We start from the raw sequence: 16585 nt of genomic DNA on the forward strand, positions 1-16585 counted from the left end.
GAAGGAGGTTACTTCACACTCGGTCCAGGTCAAGGGAAAAGCAGGAGCGCCCTGGCACCACCTGACACATTGTGCCCCAGCATCACCACCTACTCGCTCACTCCAGGAAGTGAGAACAGATTTGGCCCAAAATGACGACTCCGAGGAGTTTTAGGAGACTCTCCGGAGATCCGTCTGTTGCACTGGAGGAAAGACGGAGGTGGAGATATGCAGACTATCTCCCATGGGGGAAAACGATGTGCACCGGGATCATGGGTGTAACCGGGGTGGCGGTAATACTCCTTCTACTAGGACTCGAACTAATAAACAAAGAGCGAGACAATTCCACCAACATTTACCTAACCCGTCCCAAAAGGGAACAAACGAAAACTTTCCAGATCCCCGAAGTCGCGTGCGGTGCTAAAATAGTTTTAAATTATACTGCCGGGGATACCACAATGTTCACATTCGACCTGTGCTCCGTGATAGACTGCGGGGAATCCCAAGCAAGTTGGCGGGGCTACGATGTCTATCTGTGTCATAGTCCACAAATAGTGGAGAGCTGCGAGGCCACTGGGAATGATTACCAACGTGGGTTTGGGTTCACGGTGGATTCACAGCCATTTTGTGCCGCGTGGTATTTAGTAACAAAGTACACTGGGACCTGGTCCGGTTTTACCAGACACACACACAGCGAGTTTTGGGACCACATTTCGTTCCAAAGAGATTTCAGTCCAACCGGCAATCCGCTCACTCTCTCTATCAATAACATTAAGGCAAGCTCCACGGGAAAAAATCGCATATGGATCGCATTAGGAGTAGACGTCACCGGAAAAGACCAGATACGAGGAATACAAGTAAACATATACCCGCCCAAATACGCCCCCACTAGTAAAGGTAGTGCAACGAATACGACCACAGCTAATTCCACTGCCCTAAAGCCGCCCACTACCAGTCCGATAGTGATGACCCAGGATTACACAGAATTAACTCCTTTAGACGTCGTAAAAATGGCTACAGGCTTCGGAGAAAGTAACATTTGGTTAAGGTGGATTACGGATAATGCTAAGCGCCAGAGCATGACGGAATGTGTAGCATGCGCGGCTGCGCGTCCTGCCATGTTCGTCGAACCTGCCCCCTTACATCCAGACAAAGACAAAGTAGGTTATGAATGTATGATGAACTTAACCAGAAAAGCCACACCCTCAGGATGCCAATCCCTGGCATCAGTCTTCCCACCCATTGATAATAAAACTAGGGCCGGCTATTTTACCGCCATAAAAGGAAAAGATCCCAGGTATCAGTGTTTCAACTTCGCCAGCAGCAAACCAAAAGTTAATGTGGGAAACATACCCTCAGATTGGTGTAATAGGACAACATCTGGGGATGTGATAGGACCATGGGCCCGAGCGGGACTGTTTTACTATTGTGGAGGGTTGCGTCTCTATTCTCGAGTAGAGGCCGACACCACCATAGGCACCTGCGCCATGGTCAAACTAGGGATGCCCCTTACGTTAATAGGCAGTCGAGTGATAAAAAACCCCTCAGGACCTAACGCCCTCGTCCAGCGAAGAAGAAGACATATACTTGCTAAAAGGGACACAAGCTTGCAAGACCCATTTGGAGGGACCACATACATGGACGCCATAGGTATCCCTCGAGGCGTGCCAGACGAGTATAAATTGGCCAATCAAGTAGGGGCAGGGTTCGAATCGATCTTTCTCTGGATACTCCCCAATAAAAACGTAGACCGCATTAACTATATCCACTATAATCTTTTGCGCCTCGCTAATGCCACTAGGGATGCAGTAGAGGGGCTGGCGGAGCAGCTCGCACCCACATCGATCATCACTATGCAAAATAGAATGGCGCTAGACATGCTCCTAGCTGAAAAAGGGGGTGTCTGTGCCATGTTCGGAAAACTTTGCTGTACCATAATCCCCAATAACACGGCCCCAGATGGCTCAGTCACTCGAGCATTAGAAAACCTAAGAGCACTCTCCAAAGAAATGCACGAAGCATCAGGGGTCGATGACTCGTTCACCAAATGGATGGAACTAGTGTTTGGAAAATGGAAAGCGGTAATAATATCTTTAGCAGCCTCAATAGCCATCTTCCTGGCCATACTAGTCACCTGTGGGTGCTGCTGCATTCCATGTCTGAGAACCATGGTTTCCAGGTTAGTGCAAACTGCACTGACTAAAGAAAAAGACCCACCAAAATATATGATGCCCCTACTAGCTAATGAGGAACTTGAGGATGGGAGCCTGGACATGGAAGACGAGGAAGGAAAAGAGTACCTTTAAACAAAATGTTCACACCTAGTTGGTGTGAAAAGGGGGATTTGTGGAGAAAAATGTAAATACATGAGCTAATCACACATGTTTTAAATTACTACACACACATACACACACACAGGCACAGGCGAGAGAGCAGCAAGGGCAGGGGCCAAACAATATACATAGGACACATTCCTTAGCGGAATCCGCACAGGGGGGGAGTATATGATATATGTGCATCTCGACAACATACATACACATACATAGAAGACAGCACCCGGAGGGATGGACCGTATGAGCCAGTGTGGGTGGAGATACCCAGCGCTCCAACCAGGCCGCGGCATGCTAAAATTACGCTCCGCCTGCATCTATAGAATGAGCCAATCAGACTCATGCGGAGTCTCTTGAAATACACTGCGCACTCTGTTGTAAAGCGCCTTTTGAGTAAATTCAACCCTATGTTGAGTTGACTACTAGGTCCGTGCACGTATAACTGCCGGAATATGTTTTCCTGATATTTGTACTAATAAAGCGCTGTTATTGATATAACCCATAGACTCTCCTCCTATATTCAAGCTTACTATTTTTTTTCACAACACGGTCCAGGAAGGGGAACAATTCAAAGGGTCTTTTCATCAAGAATAACAAGTCAACCACAATCAAATAGGGACAGCAGGACATTTGATGAGTACAAGAGAAAGGAATATTAGTATTAGATTAAAATAAGAATTGTAAGGTAACGCATTTTCTTCTACACGGGCAAGAAACGGGTTTGCTCCGCTGATCTGTGAGCGTGCGGGGATGTTATTCATAGAAATGCACTGTTAAAATATTTCAGTTAAAAGGGTGTGTTAAATAGATTATGAGTTAATTATTTGGTACAATATCAGTAAAACTGTGACGCTGTGTGCTGTAAAACCTGTTAAAACATGTAGTTTACTTGTAATTGTACTAGTGTACTCCATGCCGTTTATCGATAAGAGAAGACACGGAATCTGGTGCACACGCACTGACGAGCACTCGATGGGAGGGATGGCGCTCTCTGTTCAACAAAGAGTTGAAGGCCGATATATTTCCATTGCTTTCAACCCTTTGTTGAACAGAGAGCGCCATCTATTGGGCTCAGAAACAAAGAAAATGCTTCACAAAGCTTCATTTGGACATCACTAGGAATTAGTCAAAAAATAATCAGGCATTACTCAGAAATAGGTACACAATCAGCGATTGTTGATTCATGAAGTTGCCGTGGCCATGCCCTTTGCATTGTTAAATTGGTGTAAAGTTTGGAACAATAAATGAAATGTATTGTAAATTTAGCAAATTGTCAAACATTGAATAATTGTTAAATTGGTTTGTTAAATTGGTTTGAAATATATTTATCTTTTTTTCATAGCTCAAAAAATGAGTAACTTGTTTTTTAATTTATATAAATTCTTGCGATTTAAAATGTATTTTGTTGTAAAGTCTGTTTGAATATTGAAAGTTAAATAATTTTTTTGACTTGAACGTTCATATTTAAGTTTAACTAAATGGTTAAATTCACATTATCACACGGTGTTGGTCTGTTGCTTGATAGAGCAGAGTTGATTGTCACAGCAGCAGGAAGGAGGAGCTGCTGGACCTGAAGTTTGTCTCCGAAAGAGCCGTTTATAAAATTAACGACATGGGGAGCTTTGTGTAGTCCATTATTGTAGTTTTTACCGCAAACTTACGTAACAGCTGTCAATCATCAGCGGCCGCATTTTAATGACGTAGCTTTGTGAATGTCCGTGTGGGTTCTCTGTGCAGCGATGGTTGCAGTCGCATTGTCAAAAAATTAGGTCCTAACTCCTTTTCCTAACTCCTATTGCTTGACCTTTGGAGAAAACGTCACGGGGTTAAGGAAGGTTGGAAGGAGAATTCAAAAGGATTCAGGAAAAGTCGACTGCGGTGCTCAGAGAATCCGACCGCATTTACATTTCATTTGTGGTTTTAGTTTCGTTTTTGTCAAATTTGTAACATAATTGTAATAAATAAAAAATACCATTCAAATATTATCACTGTCCACACATCTTTATCAACACAATTCCAATTACTAGCCTATATGTCTGCATGAAAGTCATTGTTAAATATGCAAATAAGCATATCATTTGTTTTCATGAACTGCCAAGGTGTGCCTCACTTTAAATGTTGCTCTCACAAAGAATTGTGGGTCGGCCTGATCTCCTCTCCTTTGGTAAAGGAAGGTCTGTTGTATCCTAAAGGAGCTCTGAAAGGAAGCACTGGAGCTCCTTTTCTTTGCATTTAGAGAATTTGAACAGCTCTTATCATGGCGGCCACTTGTTTACTTCCAGGTCACTTCTTCAGTTAGGAACCTTCCGAAGAAGAAGACTATTCGACTGCAGCCAGTGACTAAATTCATGTTACAAATGTTTGACAAAAACGAAACTAAAACCACAAATGAAATGTAAATGTAACCGGCAGAGTAGTCATGGTCTGGGGGAAGTTTGTCCCTCTGCAGCCCCGGTAGCCCCCTGACGTCACGATGCCTAGCTAGCAGCTGACTGACTAACGCTACATTGATGGCTAGGCCAGGTGTTTATAAAACGGTCATCACGGCCGCACTTGGAGAGTTTACCTGGTACCAGATAGATCGGCAGCTGTGTGTGGGGTGGACGCATGGTGCTCTGGTGTAGAGAAGGTATGCGAAACATTATATAATTTAACGGACTAAGCCTCCAAGGAAATGTGTCTTATCCTGGGTTATTGTAGAATAGGTGTCGGGTCGACTGGCAGACGCTACAAGGGTTCGTACGGTGTGCTGCCGAGGGTCTTGGGCGGGCACCCGCCGGGCATTGGCACGACTTAAACGACGCGGCGCCTAAAAGGTAATAATAATCAAAAGAATATAGATGTTTGTAACGTATATGCTGTCTATAATAATTGTGATGGAGGACCGTGGGGCTGTGTTCATCTGTCGGTTGTTGTCTGTTCCGAGTTGCATTCAGGTAAAACAAAGTGTTTGTTCTTTAACATGTCAATCATCTGCGCATGATTTCATCAAGCACTAATTGAAAACGATTGTGTCCGTAGGCGGATTGCTCCTGCTGCTTTGCCTTATTTAAATCATGTTTAATGATAGCTGTGCCTCCCTTTACAGTTTTCTTTCTTTTGTTTAGGTATTTGGTCATGGCCGCCGTCTAGGTTTCCCCCCCCCTCCCTGACTCACGTGGTAATGGTTGCCCCATTAGTTCCATAGAAGTCCTGCTAAGTGGCTGTGTAGTAGTGTATCCCATCTAGCATTCTGGTGTTAGTAAGCACTCCTCCTTCTTGTCTTCCCCCTCCAGAATACTAGGGCAGCGGCTTCCAGGGCAGGTTCCTGGATCCGTCCTCGCGCACTGCACGTGTATTGTAGTGGTAAATTGCACCTCACCATATTGATTGCATCACTTGTAGTGGTCGTGTCTATGCATGTGTGTGTGTGGGTGGGTGTGTGTGTGTGTGTGCGCGCAGTTGACTGTAGGCACTGGAGTCAAGAAAACACGAGTGGTGAACTTCACGGTTTCTCCGGACAGGTAACCTGCTTTGCGAGCCATTCCATATTTATGGTTATAGTGCTTATATTGTTCCTGGTGGCAGCCAATACCAGTAGTGATCCCCCCTTTTAGACCACTAGGTTTGTTGCACAGATTGTGCTATTACGACGGTGTGGCCATTTTTAAGTGTATTTATGAATAAAAGATTACTTTTCTACTGAAAGCACGTCTCTGTCTAGTCCATTTTCCACATATTTCTATGAACCTCCTTGCCTCAAATAAGGTACTTAGTAGTCTGTATATAAAGTATATCTTGGTGTGAAAGCCACCAGGTGGCGTTGTCAAGGATCTTGACGCCCAGATCTGATCAAAGCTAAGCTAAGGTCACATAAACACAGCAAACGGTCAAACAGGAAGGAGGAGCTGCTGGACCTGAAGCCGGTCAGTGAACCAGCTGTTTATAAAACCAACATGGGGAGAAGTGGACGACGCACTTTTTGTAGTCCATTATTGTAGTTTATCCAGCGCAGACGCACGTCAATCATCAGCAGCATTATAATGACGTAGCTTAGTGAAAGTCCGGTTGGATTCTCTGAGCACCGCGGTTGACTTTTCCTAAATCCTTTTGAGTTCTCCTCTCGCCTTTCCTTAAAACTGTGTAACCTATCTTTTTGTTGTGGCAGCCCTCAGTAGTGTTATCAGGTATTCATCACAGGATGTGTCGTTTTATTGTGAAGGGGTCACCGGACGTTGTTGTGGTTGCCGCGGGAGATGACATGTGTGAAGAGGAATAAAGTCGGCACTGTTGCGTGGAGGACGGCCATTCGTGTCTTTTGTTATTTTATTATTCACCCAGTATGGCGCCCTGAACACTCGGTTACACAAGTTATAGGAAGTAATCACACAATATTAAAATAAGTTATAGGAAGTAACGTAATCACACAATATTAAACAAGTTATAGGAAGTAATCACACAATATTAAAATAAGTTATAGGAAGTAACGTAATCACACAATATTAAACAAGTTATAGGAAGTAACATAATCACACAATATTAAACAAGTTATAGGAAGTAACGTAATCACACAATATTAAACAAGTTATAGGAAGTAACGTAATCACACAATATTAAACAAGTTATAGGAAGTAACGTAATCACACAATATTAAACAAGTTATAGGAAGTAACGTAATCACATAATATTAAACAAGTTATAGGAAGTAACGTAATCACACAATATTAAACAACTCACCAGTTTGAAGGACGGACGTAGAAACGGTAACGAGTATAATGTGAATTGTATAATTTTATGGTGTGAAGTATTAGCTCCAGCATGTCTTTTGTCCTGCAGACTTGTTTTTATGTTGTTGTGGGCCAACGTGTGTGTAGGTTTGAGGGTACTTTGAAGGATTACATTTTTGGCAAATTGAATTGGAAAGTAGTGCCGATGTATGTTGATAACTATTCTACATTGTCATTTGTAAGTCTTTGGGATGTATAATTATATGTGAAATGAAGGATGGAAGTATTGTTAGTATCTTATTGTATTATTTTTGTATGTTATGAAGTTGGTTGAATATGAATTTCATGTGTGTTGTATTAAATTGTAAAGGGCTTGTTTGTTAGATGTGTAAGTTTGCTTATCATGGCCCATATTGTACCAAGGATGGTTTGTGTCATCATGTTTTTGGAAGTAATCTGAAAAGTATTTGCTAGGCTGGTAAATGTTTGTCCCTCATGCATCATGACATGATTGTGGGCTCTTATTTTACAATCTTGCCTGTAAGACAGAATGACATACAAATGTACGTTTTGTGTAATGATATATATTTAACCATTCTTAATGCATGTTTGTACACAGTATAGTAGTTGTTAGTCTCAGTGTAGCATTGAGGGATTTGAACAGAAGATAGATGAGGATAACAAATAAAGAATTCAATATTGTAAGGTACATGCATTTGATTTATTTTGTTATAGTTGTGATATTTGAAGTTGGGACTATGTGTCCCAGGTGTACACATGGCTTTTGTGTAATTTACTATGTTAACAAGGATTAGTGTGTAAAAGTTATTTTTGTAGGGTTCAACATGTCAAACCTCTGAATACTGTAGTCAGACATGGGTCAAGGAATATTTTACATGAATTAGGGAGTAACTTTATGCGGTTACTTTTTATTGGACAGCTTTAATAGTGGTACTTTAATGATAGCCAATTGTGTTTGTGAGGATAATGTGGGAGGGGTTTAGCTACAGGTTAAAGGTCCCCTATTATACTGTTTTTCATCCATTCCACACAGCTGTCAGAGGTCCAACAACACTGTTTTTGATATGCATTGCCCCAAACCCATCTGTGGTCCTGAATTTCAGCCGTCTAAAAGTTGCTCAAATGAGCGCTGCTGAGAACAGGCCGTTTCTGTGTCTGCACCTTTAAATGCTAATGAGCTCCGTCTGTCATCGCCTACTTGGAGAGAGACAGGATGCCGCTTACGCTAGCTGTAGCATGCACCAATAGCAACGACGGGAGCTGAATCTGAACGGCCTGTAGGAGCACCGTTGTACCAGTGGGGGGCGCTGCAGAGACCATGCAGGAGTCGTGTTTTCCTCATTCTGGGAGTTGACAGGCTCAGGGAGGACCAGTTTATATGTAGAGACCAGAGGAAACCAGTTTTTCATAATATGGGACCCTTTAAATATAGTTTAATTAAAATGCACTTTTGGTAAAATATCAGCTCAAGAACAGTTTATTCTCTTTTAAATGCAATTTTATTTATTGTTCCATGTCATAACAAAAGTTATGTCAGGACATTTTTTCACATACAGCAGGACTAGAACACCCTCATGATGTTCAAAGTACCAACATCACCCAAGAGCAAGCGTTATAAAGCGTTGATGAATGGAAAATCACAGCTGCAGCATCATCATAGTTTATAATTCCTTAGTGAATTTAGCAGGAGCATTTTCTCCAACAATGAACAAACAGTTTAATATGTTTTTTATTTGTAATATGTTAAATACATTATGTTTTCTATTCTAATCTGTGTGTGCTCTGTGTTTCATGTTGATGGTTTTCACTGGACAGCAACTATTTGCTCCAGTCACTAATGCATGTTCCTCAACACGACAAGGTTCAGTCTAAAGACAAAGCCATCCCCATATACTCCATTCATTTAAGTACATTTACACAAGCATGAATACATTTACAACAAGTACAAGGAGGAATGAACCTGACTGATTACAAACTGCAATGTTTTCATTCACATCTTTGCATTGACTCTGAATGTAATCACACCGCTTTGTGTTTGTTGTGAACAGTTTCAGAGACGCAGAGACACTGATCCAGACCCGACTCTAAACCCAGGATAAAGAGGTTCAGTGAATGTGGTGTTGAAGGTGTGGAGGTGGATCAGTTTGTTAGAGGAGACTCTGTAGAAGGTCAAAGTGCCAGCAGGACAGTCCAAGTACACTGCTACCACACCAGAGGAGGAGGAGGAGGGGGAGGAGGAGGAGGAGGAGGAGGAGGAGGAGGAGGAGATGAGTGTTTGTTTGCTTTTGTGACAGACAGAGTAATGACCGTTATAACAACTCAGACTCCAGGACTGATCATTCCATCCAAACTCAGAGTCGTCTCCTCTCCTCTTGATTCCTCTGTAACTCACTGATATATAAACATCTCCTCTCCACTCGACCTCCCAGTAACAGCGACCAGTCAGACCGTCTCTACACAGCAGCTGAGGCTGTGAGACAAATCTGTCTGGATGATCTGGATATGACTGGTCGTCTGACTCACCTGTCACCTGTCAAAACTCGAACTGGACGACACCAACAGGAAGTTGGTGTCGTCCAGTTTGAGTTTTCTGCTGACTGTGTTTGTGTCCAGTTCCAGTTCACAGACATCTGATGGAGAGAACAAACACAATGCAGCTAAAGGTTATTGTTGGAGACAGTTGGGTGTTTTTTGGTTTGTGTTTTAAAGCTTAATAAATATACTTTGGTTATTAGTATATGACATCACAAGGGGGCGGTAACTTGGTGGTGATGTGTCACGTCATACCTTTCATTGATAAATAGGACACCGGTGTGTAGTGGTGTGTGTTTTGTTGGATCGCAGAGAAAAACACAGTGTTGGGGAACTAGCAGGAGCAGATTCAGTTATTAATAGATAATTATTAATATCAATACTCAGTCTCAATATAAAGGAGTTTGTACTCAAATGCCAATCATTAATAACTATTAGAATATGAGTACAAACAGTTGAAGGATTTGTGAATTCTTCACAGAGAAGAGGTTGATATCATTCATTCTTATACAACATTAATAAACACAGCAGTATGTTCATAAGGGGTTTATTAACAATAAACAAAGAAACATACACTAAGTCCAAGTGGCCTATCTAACTTAATACTATGCAAGTGTGTGTGTGTGTGTGTGTGTGTGTGTGTGTGTGTGTGTGTGTGTGTGTGTGTGTGTGTGTGTGTGTGTGCGTGCGTGTGTGTGCGTGTGTGTGTGTGTGTGTTTGTTACAAGATGGCGGCTGTGGGTGTCGACCAGTCAGCCATGTGGAGTGGGGGTGTTCTTTGTGGGAGGCCGTGTGGTCCTGCCTGGAGAACAGGTTTCTATATATGTGTATAATTAGTGTAATATATGTAGAGCCGTTAGGAAAGTTGGATTAGTGAGAACGCAACCTGTCTGTTCTGGATCACTGACGATCAACAGACAAAACAAAAACACGACAAAATTACATCGTTGGTCGTAAAAATATCACAGTTTGGCCTTAAATTACTAAAGATTGAAACCAGACCAACCTGTGGTCTGGTCTCTGGACTAATGTGAGCTACTATCTAGACCTCTGGGGGACCACAGACAGTCTCTGGTTCCTCCACATAGTCTGGTCTGGTCTCTGGACTAATGTGAGCTACTATTGTAGACCTCTGGGGGACCACAGACAGTCTCTGGTTCCTCCACATAGTCTGGTCTGGTCTCTGGACTAATGTGAGCTACTATGGTAGACCTCTAGGGGACCACAGACTCAGGAGACAACATCTGGTTCCTCCATTTAGGATTCAGGGACGTCAGGACGACAGGAGGACGATCTCAACGCTGAGACGCTTTAGAGACACAGAGGAATTTATCTCTTGAGTTGAAATATTTCAACTCACACAAACACGACTACGTGAAGTTTGCATGTTTGTCTCCGTTGCCGTCCGGCAGGAATTGCCGTCCGTTTGTGTCTCTGCGTTGACTTTGTGTGTAATTGAGTGTGAAAATGTGGAGTTTGGTGTGAACACAACACGACATCTTTACAGCCACGAAGAAACAAACGCTAAATCCTGATAGAAACGTGATCATCGGATTTCAGTCATGAACACGTTCAAATCTGGAGCAGCTGAGTTACTGAAAACATACTAACACTTCCTCAGACCAGGTCTCAGATTCTGCTGTCCCCCATGGTCCACCCTGCAGGAAGACATTCAAAGACCTCAATCAGGTCCACCATTAAACATGAACCCCAGTTCCTCAGTCAGAGACAGAGACACAGTCTGGAGCTGTTGTCCATCTGTCCTCACCTGAGAGTGTCCAGTCTGATGTCTGTCCATCTGTCCTCACCTGAGAGAGTCCAGTCTGATGTCTGTCCATCTGTCCTCTCCTGAGTGTCCAGTCTGATGTCTGTCCATCTGTCCTCACCTGAGAGTGTCCAGTCTGATGTCTGTCCATGTGTCCTCACCTGAGAGTGTCCAGTCTGATGTCTGTCCATCTGTCCTCACCTGAGTGTCCAGTCTGATGTCTGTCCATCTGTCCTCACCTGAGTGTCCAGTCTGATGTCTGTCCATCTGTCCTCACCTGAGAGTGTCCAGTCTCCAGTGTGGACCCTCCAGTCCAGCAGACAGCAGCTTGACTCCTGAGTCTCCTGGATGATTGTAGCTCAGGTCCAGCTGTCTCAGATAGGAGGGGTTGGAGTCCAGAGCTGAGGCCAGAGAAGAACAGCCGTCCTCTGTGATCAGACAACCTGACAGACTGAAGACACACACTACTGTCACTTCTGGGGACTTTACATAGACTTATGTCCATTTGTCCACTTTTTAAAATGAGAACAAGTGATATTTGTCTTTTGCTGTGTTGATGTTGTACTGGGTGGGATAAGCGTGGCTGAGTGATGGACAGAGATGGACAGAGGAGGACGTTAAAAGAAAGACAAGAGATGAGCTGAAATGATTGAGAGAGAAATTGAAGCGTTAGAACTCAACTCAACTTAACTTTATTTATATAGCACTTTAAAACAACAGTAGTTGAAAACAGAGTGCTGTACAGAGACATAAAACAATGAAAACACTCAAATAAATTACAGACAGTAAAACAGGTGTTTCATTGTTCATTGTTTTAAAAGCAATTAGAAACAATAAAACAATAAATCAAAGCAGGGCCATAAAAACACTAAAACAAGAGTAAAGTCTCATGTGGAGTTGAAAGCCAGAGAGTAAAATGGGTTTTAAGACTGGTTTTAAAAATGGACAGTGAGGAGGCTTGCCTTATGTGCAATGGTAGCTCGTTTTGGGGCAGCATTCGAGAAAGCTCTGGCCCCTCTGAGCTTCCTTTTGGACCTCGGTACCTCCAGGAGGAGCAGGTCAGCTGACCTGAGGCACCGAGCAGGAGATTAGGGTTGAAGGAGCTCAGAGAGGTAAGGGGGGGCGAGACCATTTAAAGATTTAAAAACAAATAAAAGAATCTTAAAATGGACTCTAAAATGCACAGGCAGCCAGTGGAGGGAGGCCAGGACTGGAGTTATGTGCTCCCTCTTACGCGCTCCAGTAAGAGTAGCTTCTTAAGAGTCTCAGAACATATGAGGCATTCAGGTGTTCAACTGCCAGTTGGAAGAAAAGAGTCTGTCTTGATTCAAAGCTCTGTTCTCACTGTCAGCGTTCCTCTTTGAGAGCAGCCGTGTGAACTTATCTATCGGCTCTAGATTTCACCCACCTGACTGACGTTTATCACCTCCACTCTCTGATCCATCTGTCAGCTGTCAGTGAGTCTCCTCAGTTGTCACCATAGAAACGTCACTCACAGAAACTCCAGTTTGCACAGATTTGATTAAGTTCAGAGTTAACGTTTCACCCCGTTGCATTACTGGGTAATTTAGTGTTTGTGAGTAGCAACCAGTGAGATGATTTAGCCTCCAACCATCTGAACCAGTGTAGTGATGCTAACGCTGCAGTAGGAAAATGGAAACGCTCCGTCATCATTTAATAATTCTCAATGATCTGTCAGTTATGGGTCTGAGTCCAGATAGGACAGGGTCTGGATCTGGATCTGGATTAAGCTCCACCTCTTAGTGACCCTTGCTATAGAGCCTTTTACAGTCATTGTCATCATAAATGTGTGTGCACATGTTGGTGTTAAAATGGCGTTTTGTCTCCGCCGTGCAGACGAGTTAGAAGCTTTAAACTTTGAATTAAAACTGTCAGCAGCATCAAAATGTCTGGTTGGTTCATGTTCAGTTGTCAGAGTTGATATTCCAATCAGGCATCAACCTCTGGTTCAGAAAAGTGAAGTCAAGCCTGAAGGTCCTTAAAGCTGCATTCTCTCTGCTGGCCACTAGGGGGTGTTTTCATGAATAATATGTCTTCAATGCATCTGCATAGCTTTGAGTCTGCATGTGGGTCCTCCCTGCTGCTTCAGCCACCGTGACAAGAATATTAGTTCATTTCATATAAAACTCAATAAACTCAACTGTATAGAAAGTGGTTCAAACTGGCTCCACCTTGACAGCAGAGACAGTCTGGTGTTGGAGTTCAGGCTCACATGTTCATGGAGTGACGTTCACAAACGTAGACTGACGTTTGCAACAGCATTTATAAACACCAGGTGGATTTATAAAACTATTAAAACATCGAACGGCAGGGAAAAGATAAACAAAAGGTTTGGTTTTGACAAAAGTTTTGTTTTGTTATTTTGCTGAAAACAGTATTTCATCAGCCATGTTAACAGATTAGTAGCAAACGTGTCTTTTTAGGAATACGTGAATATAAATAACTGAATATTTGGTACATGTGAACACATCATTGAAAGCTTCATAGGTAAACTTCTCAAAGTCGTTGAATCTGACCTGAGAGTTTCCAGTCGACAGTGTGGACTCTCCAGGCCAGCAGACAGCAGCTTCACTCCTGAATCCTGCAGGTCGTTGGTACTCAGGTCCAGGTCTCTTAGACTGGAGGACTGGGAGCTGAGAACTGAGGACAGACCTTCACAGCTTCTCTCTGAGAGGTTACAGCCACTGAGTCTGAAGAGGAATCAGAAATAAGTGATGAAACAATTACAAACAACTGTTCATCACATCAGGTTCTAACTGACATTATTATCATAATGAAGTTAAATGATGTTTAACATGTTTGTTCATCAGGTTATTGTTGCAGCTGGGTGGCGTATTAGGCTCCATGGTGAGGTTAACGTCACACTGTGCCATCTGTTTATTTCTGTCTGAGTCTTCTTTCAAGACTCTCACTGACTCCGTTTCACCAATCAAACGCAGCCAGGCAGTCACATGACGGCACACAAACTCTCCACGCCCGGTTATAGATAGAACTCTTTTAACGTTTTTTAATTCTAAATCCTTGTCATTCAGAGACAAATGTGCATAAATATGCAAGTGTATGTGCAATCGTTTATGGAGGAGTCACAATATACCGCCCACTTTTTGAAATCCCCCGACTTTTACCGTCTAAAGTCAGTGAATCTGTCGATCCTATTTAAGTTTCACTTTCAGTTGTGAATCAGTTCATTTCTGAATGTTTCTGATGTGAGATTCTGTTTGTAGCTGCTCATCATGCAGATTCTTGTGGGTCGAGTCATTCTTATGTCGACAAAACTCAGAGAAAAGTTAGAATAAATGTCTTCAACATGACTATCGATCACTGTGTGTGTGTGTGTGTGTGTGTGTGTGTGTGTGTGTGTGTGTGTGTGTGTGTGTGTGTGTGTGTCGGTGAAACAGACAGAGAGGAGAGACGCTGGATGAAGCGGTGAGCTGTGTTTTTTCTTTTCTTTCAGCTGAGGTGACAAACGCTTCATGTTAGAGAAAGCTAATTGATTTTTATGTAACTGGGGGGGTTAGCTGCCCTTCCAACGTCTATGCCTCCTGGTAGTCTCTCAGATCACCAGGTGCGGGGCCACAATAATCAGAATTTACTCAGAAGTTACTCAGTACTCGAGTATTTTTTTCACTGAATACTTTCTTACCTTTACTCTTAAGTAACTATTTGGAACTACTTTTTACTTCTTTACCTTTTGCAGTTGGGAAAACCAATCAAATGGTTCAGAATGCAGATAGAACCTTGTAATTCCAAGATGGTTTGTTGTTTTCTGAATGAAAAACAGAATTTACAGAGCTTTGCTGGAGGCTTGGACCACCGGCAGCAGCCTCAGAAGAGCCTCCTCTGAAGCAGAGTATTCCTTCAGGTCAAACAGGTCCAGATGTTTATCTGATGACAGTAAGATGAAGACCAGAGCTGACCACTGACCAGGAGACAGTTTATTGTAGGAGAGACGTCCTGAAGTCAGATACTGTTGGATCTCCTTCACCAGAGAACGATCATTCAGTTCATTCAGACAGTGTGTTAAAAGAATTTTTCCGTAAACGAATAAATTCACCCAAGGAGGAGATCGGAGACATAAGTAAAGTCGACGTCTGACTTTAATCTTGTACAAGAGGAGCAGTTACAGTGCAACAACGTGTGAGGATGCTACAGAGGAAGTGCTCAAATCACTGTTGTGACTTGAGTCTTTTAAAGGCACAGGAGATGATGCGTCATTGACAGTTAATCTTCATGCAGAACTAGACATCATGACTACCAGGCCTCTGATAACATTTAGGTCAGCCATGGGGATACTAAAGTAATAAACAGTTCAACACATAAAGCTGTAACCTGAACTAAGAAAACTTTAAGACATGAGGTTATACAAAATTCTTATAACATTCCCTCCTGTTTATGCTTATCTCAAGCATAATCATTAGTTAAATTTTGTTCGAGGGTGAGAGCGAAAACCCTGTCAGGCAGTTTCTTAGCAACTTCCAGTGACCATCTTTACATTTAGGCAGGGAAATTCTCTCACGGCCCCTCTGCCTACAGGCGACCGCCTTGTGGTCCTCCAGTCCAATCGGGAAAATACAATGATTCAATTCAAACAAGGTTATACATAAAAAAAAATCTAATCTCTAACAGTCTAAAGCTTAATAGGAAGGAAGAATAGAAATCAAACAAAATGTCCAACGCAGGCTGGTCAACCCATCGATCCCGTTAGTCGAACCTGACCCTGCCTAGGAAATCTCACCCTGAGCTCGTGGAAAACAATAAAACATTACAGACTTCCTTCCATCATGTGATTAATATATAGTGGAGAAAACATCTTTCTCTTGGGCTACACACGTAATGCTTATCAGTTTTTACATCTTCCTTTTGGGATTTTCTGTAAATACATCATTGTGCTGTGGAATTGATGTTTTTATTTTTATTTAAACTACTAATCATAGAAATCCTCCAAGTCCCCGTGCATGTCCTCAGCTTCCAGATCACCTGGAACTTTCTGCTCACCTAGGAGTCGGGAAGCACACTTCACAGGGGTTATTTCATCGCCACTGTATTCTGATAGATATGATGTTGCATCACCTTTATCCACCTCATCCGGCACTCTGGTGTACAGTAACATCTTGTTCATGGCAACGTCAATCAGCCTCTGAACTAAGTCTCTCAGGAATGGAACACAACAACAACACAACGCAGTCATAATTGTGATCATTATATTTATGGTTACCAGAAGTGATTGTTTGA

General features: G+C 42.6%; 1 protein-coding gene across 1 annotated transcript in view; it reads right to left on the reverse strand.

Moving 5' to 3' along the window:
* Window positions 1-16585, reverse strand: part of LOC311016319 (uncharacterized protein) — a 558990-nt gene that overhangs the window by 148034 nt on the left and 394371 nt on the right. Inside the window, exon 18 of the mRNA XM_084013943.1 lies at window positions 13870-14043. Within this exon, the coding sequence (XP_083870069.1) occupies window positions 13870-14043 (174 nt within the window). The remainder of the gene's footprint in view (window positions 1-13869; window positions 14044-16585) is intronic.

Source organism: Eutrigla gurnardus, assembly GCF_963514095.1.
Source record: "Eutrigla gurnardus genome assembly, chromosome: 7".
In the NCBI taxonomy this organism is placed as follows: domain Eukaryota; kingdom Metazoa; phylum Chordata; class Actinopteri; order Perciformes; family Triglidae; genus Eutrigla; species Eutrigla gurnardus.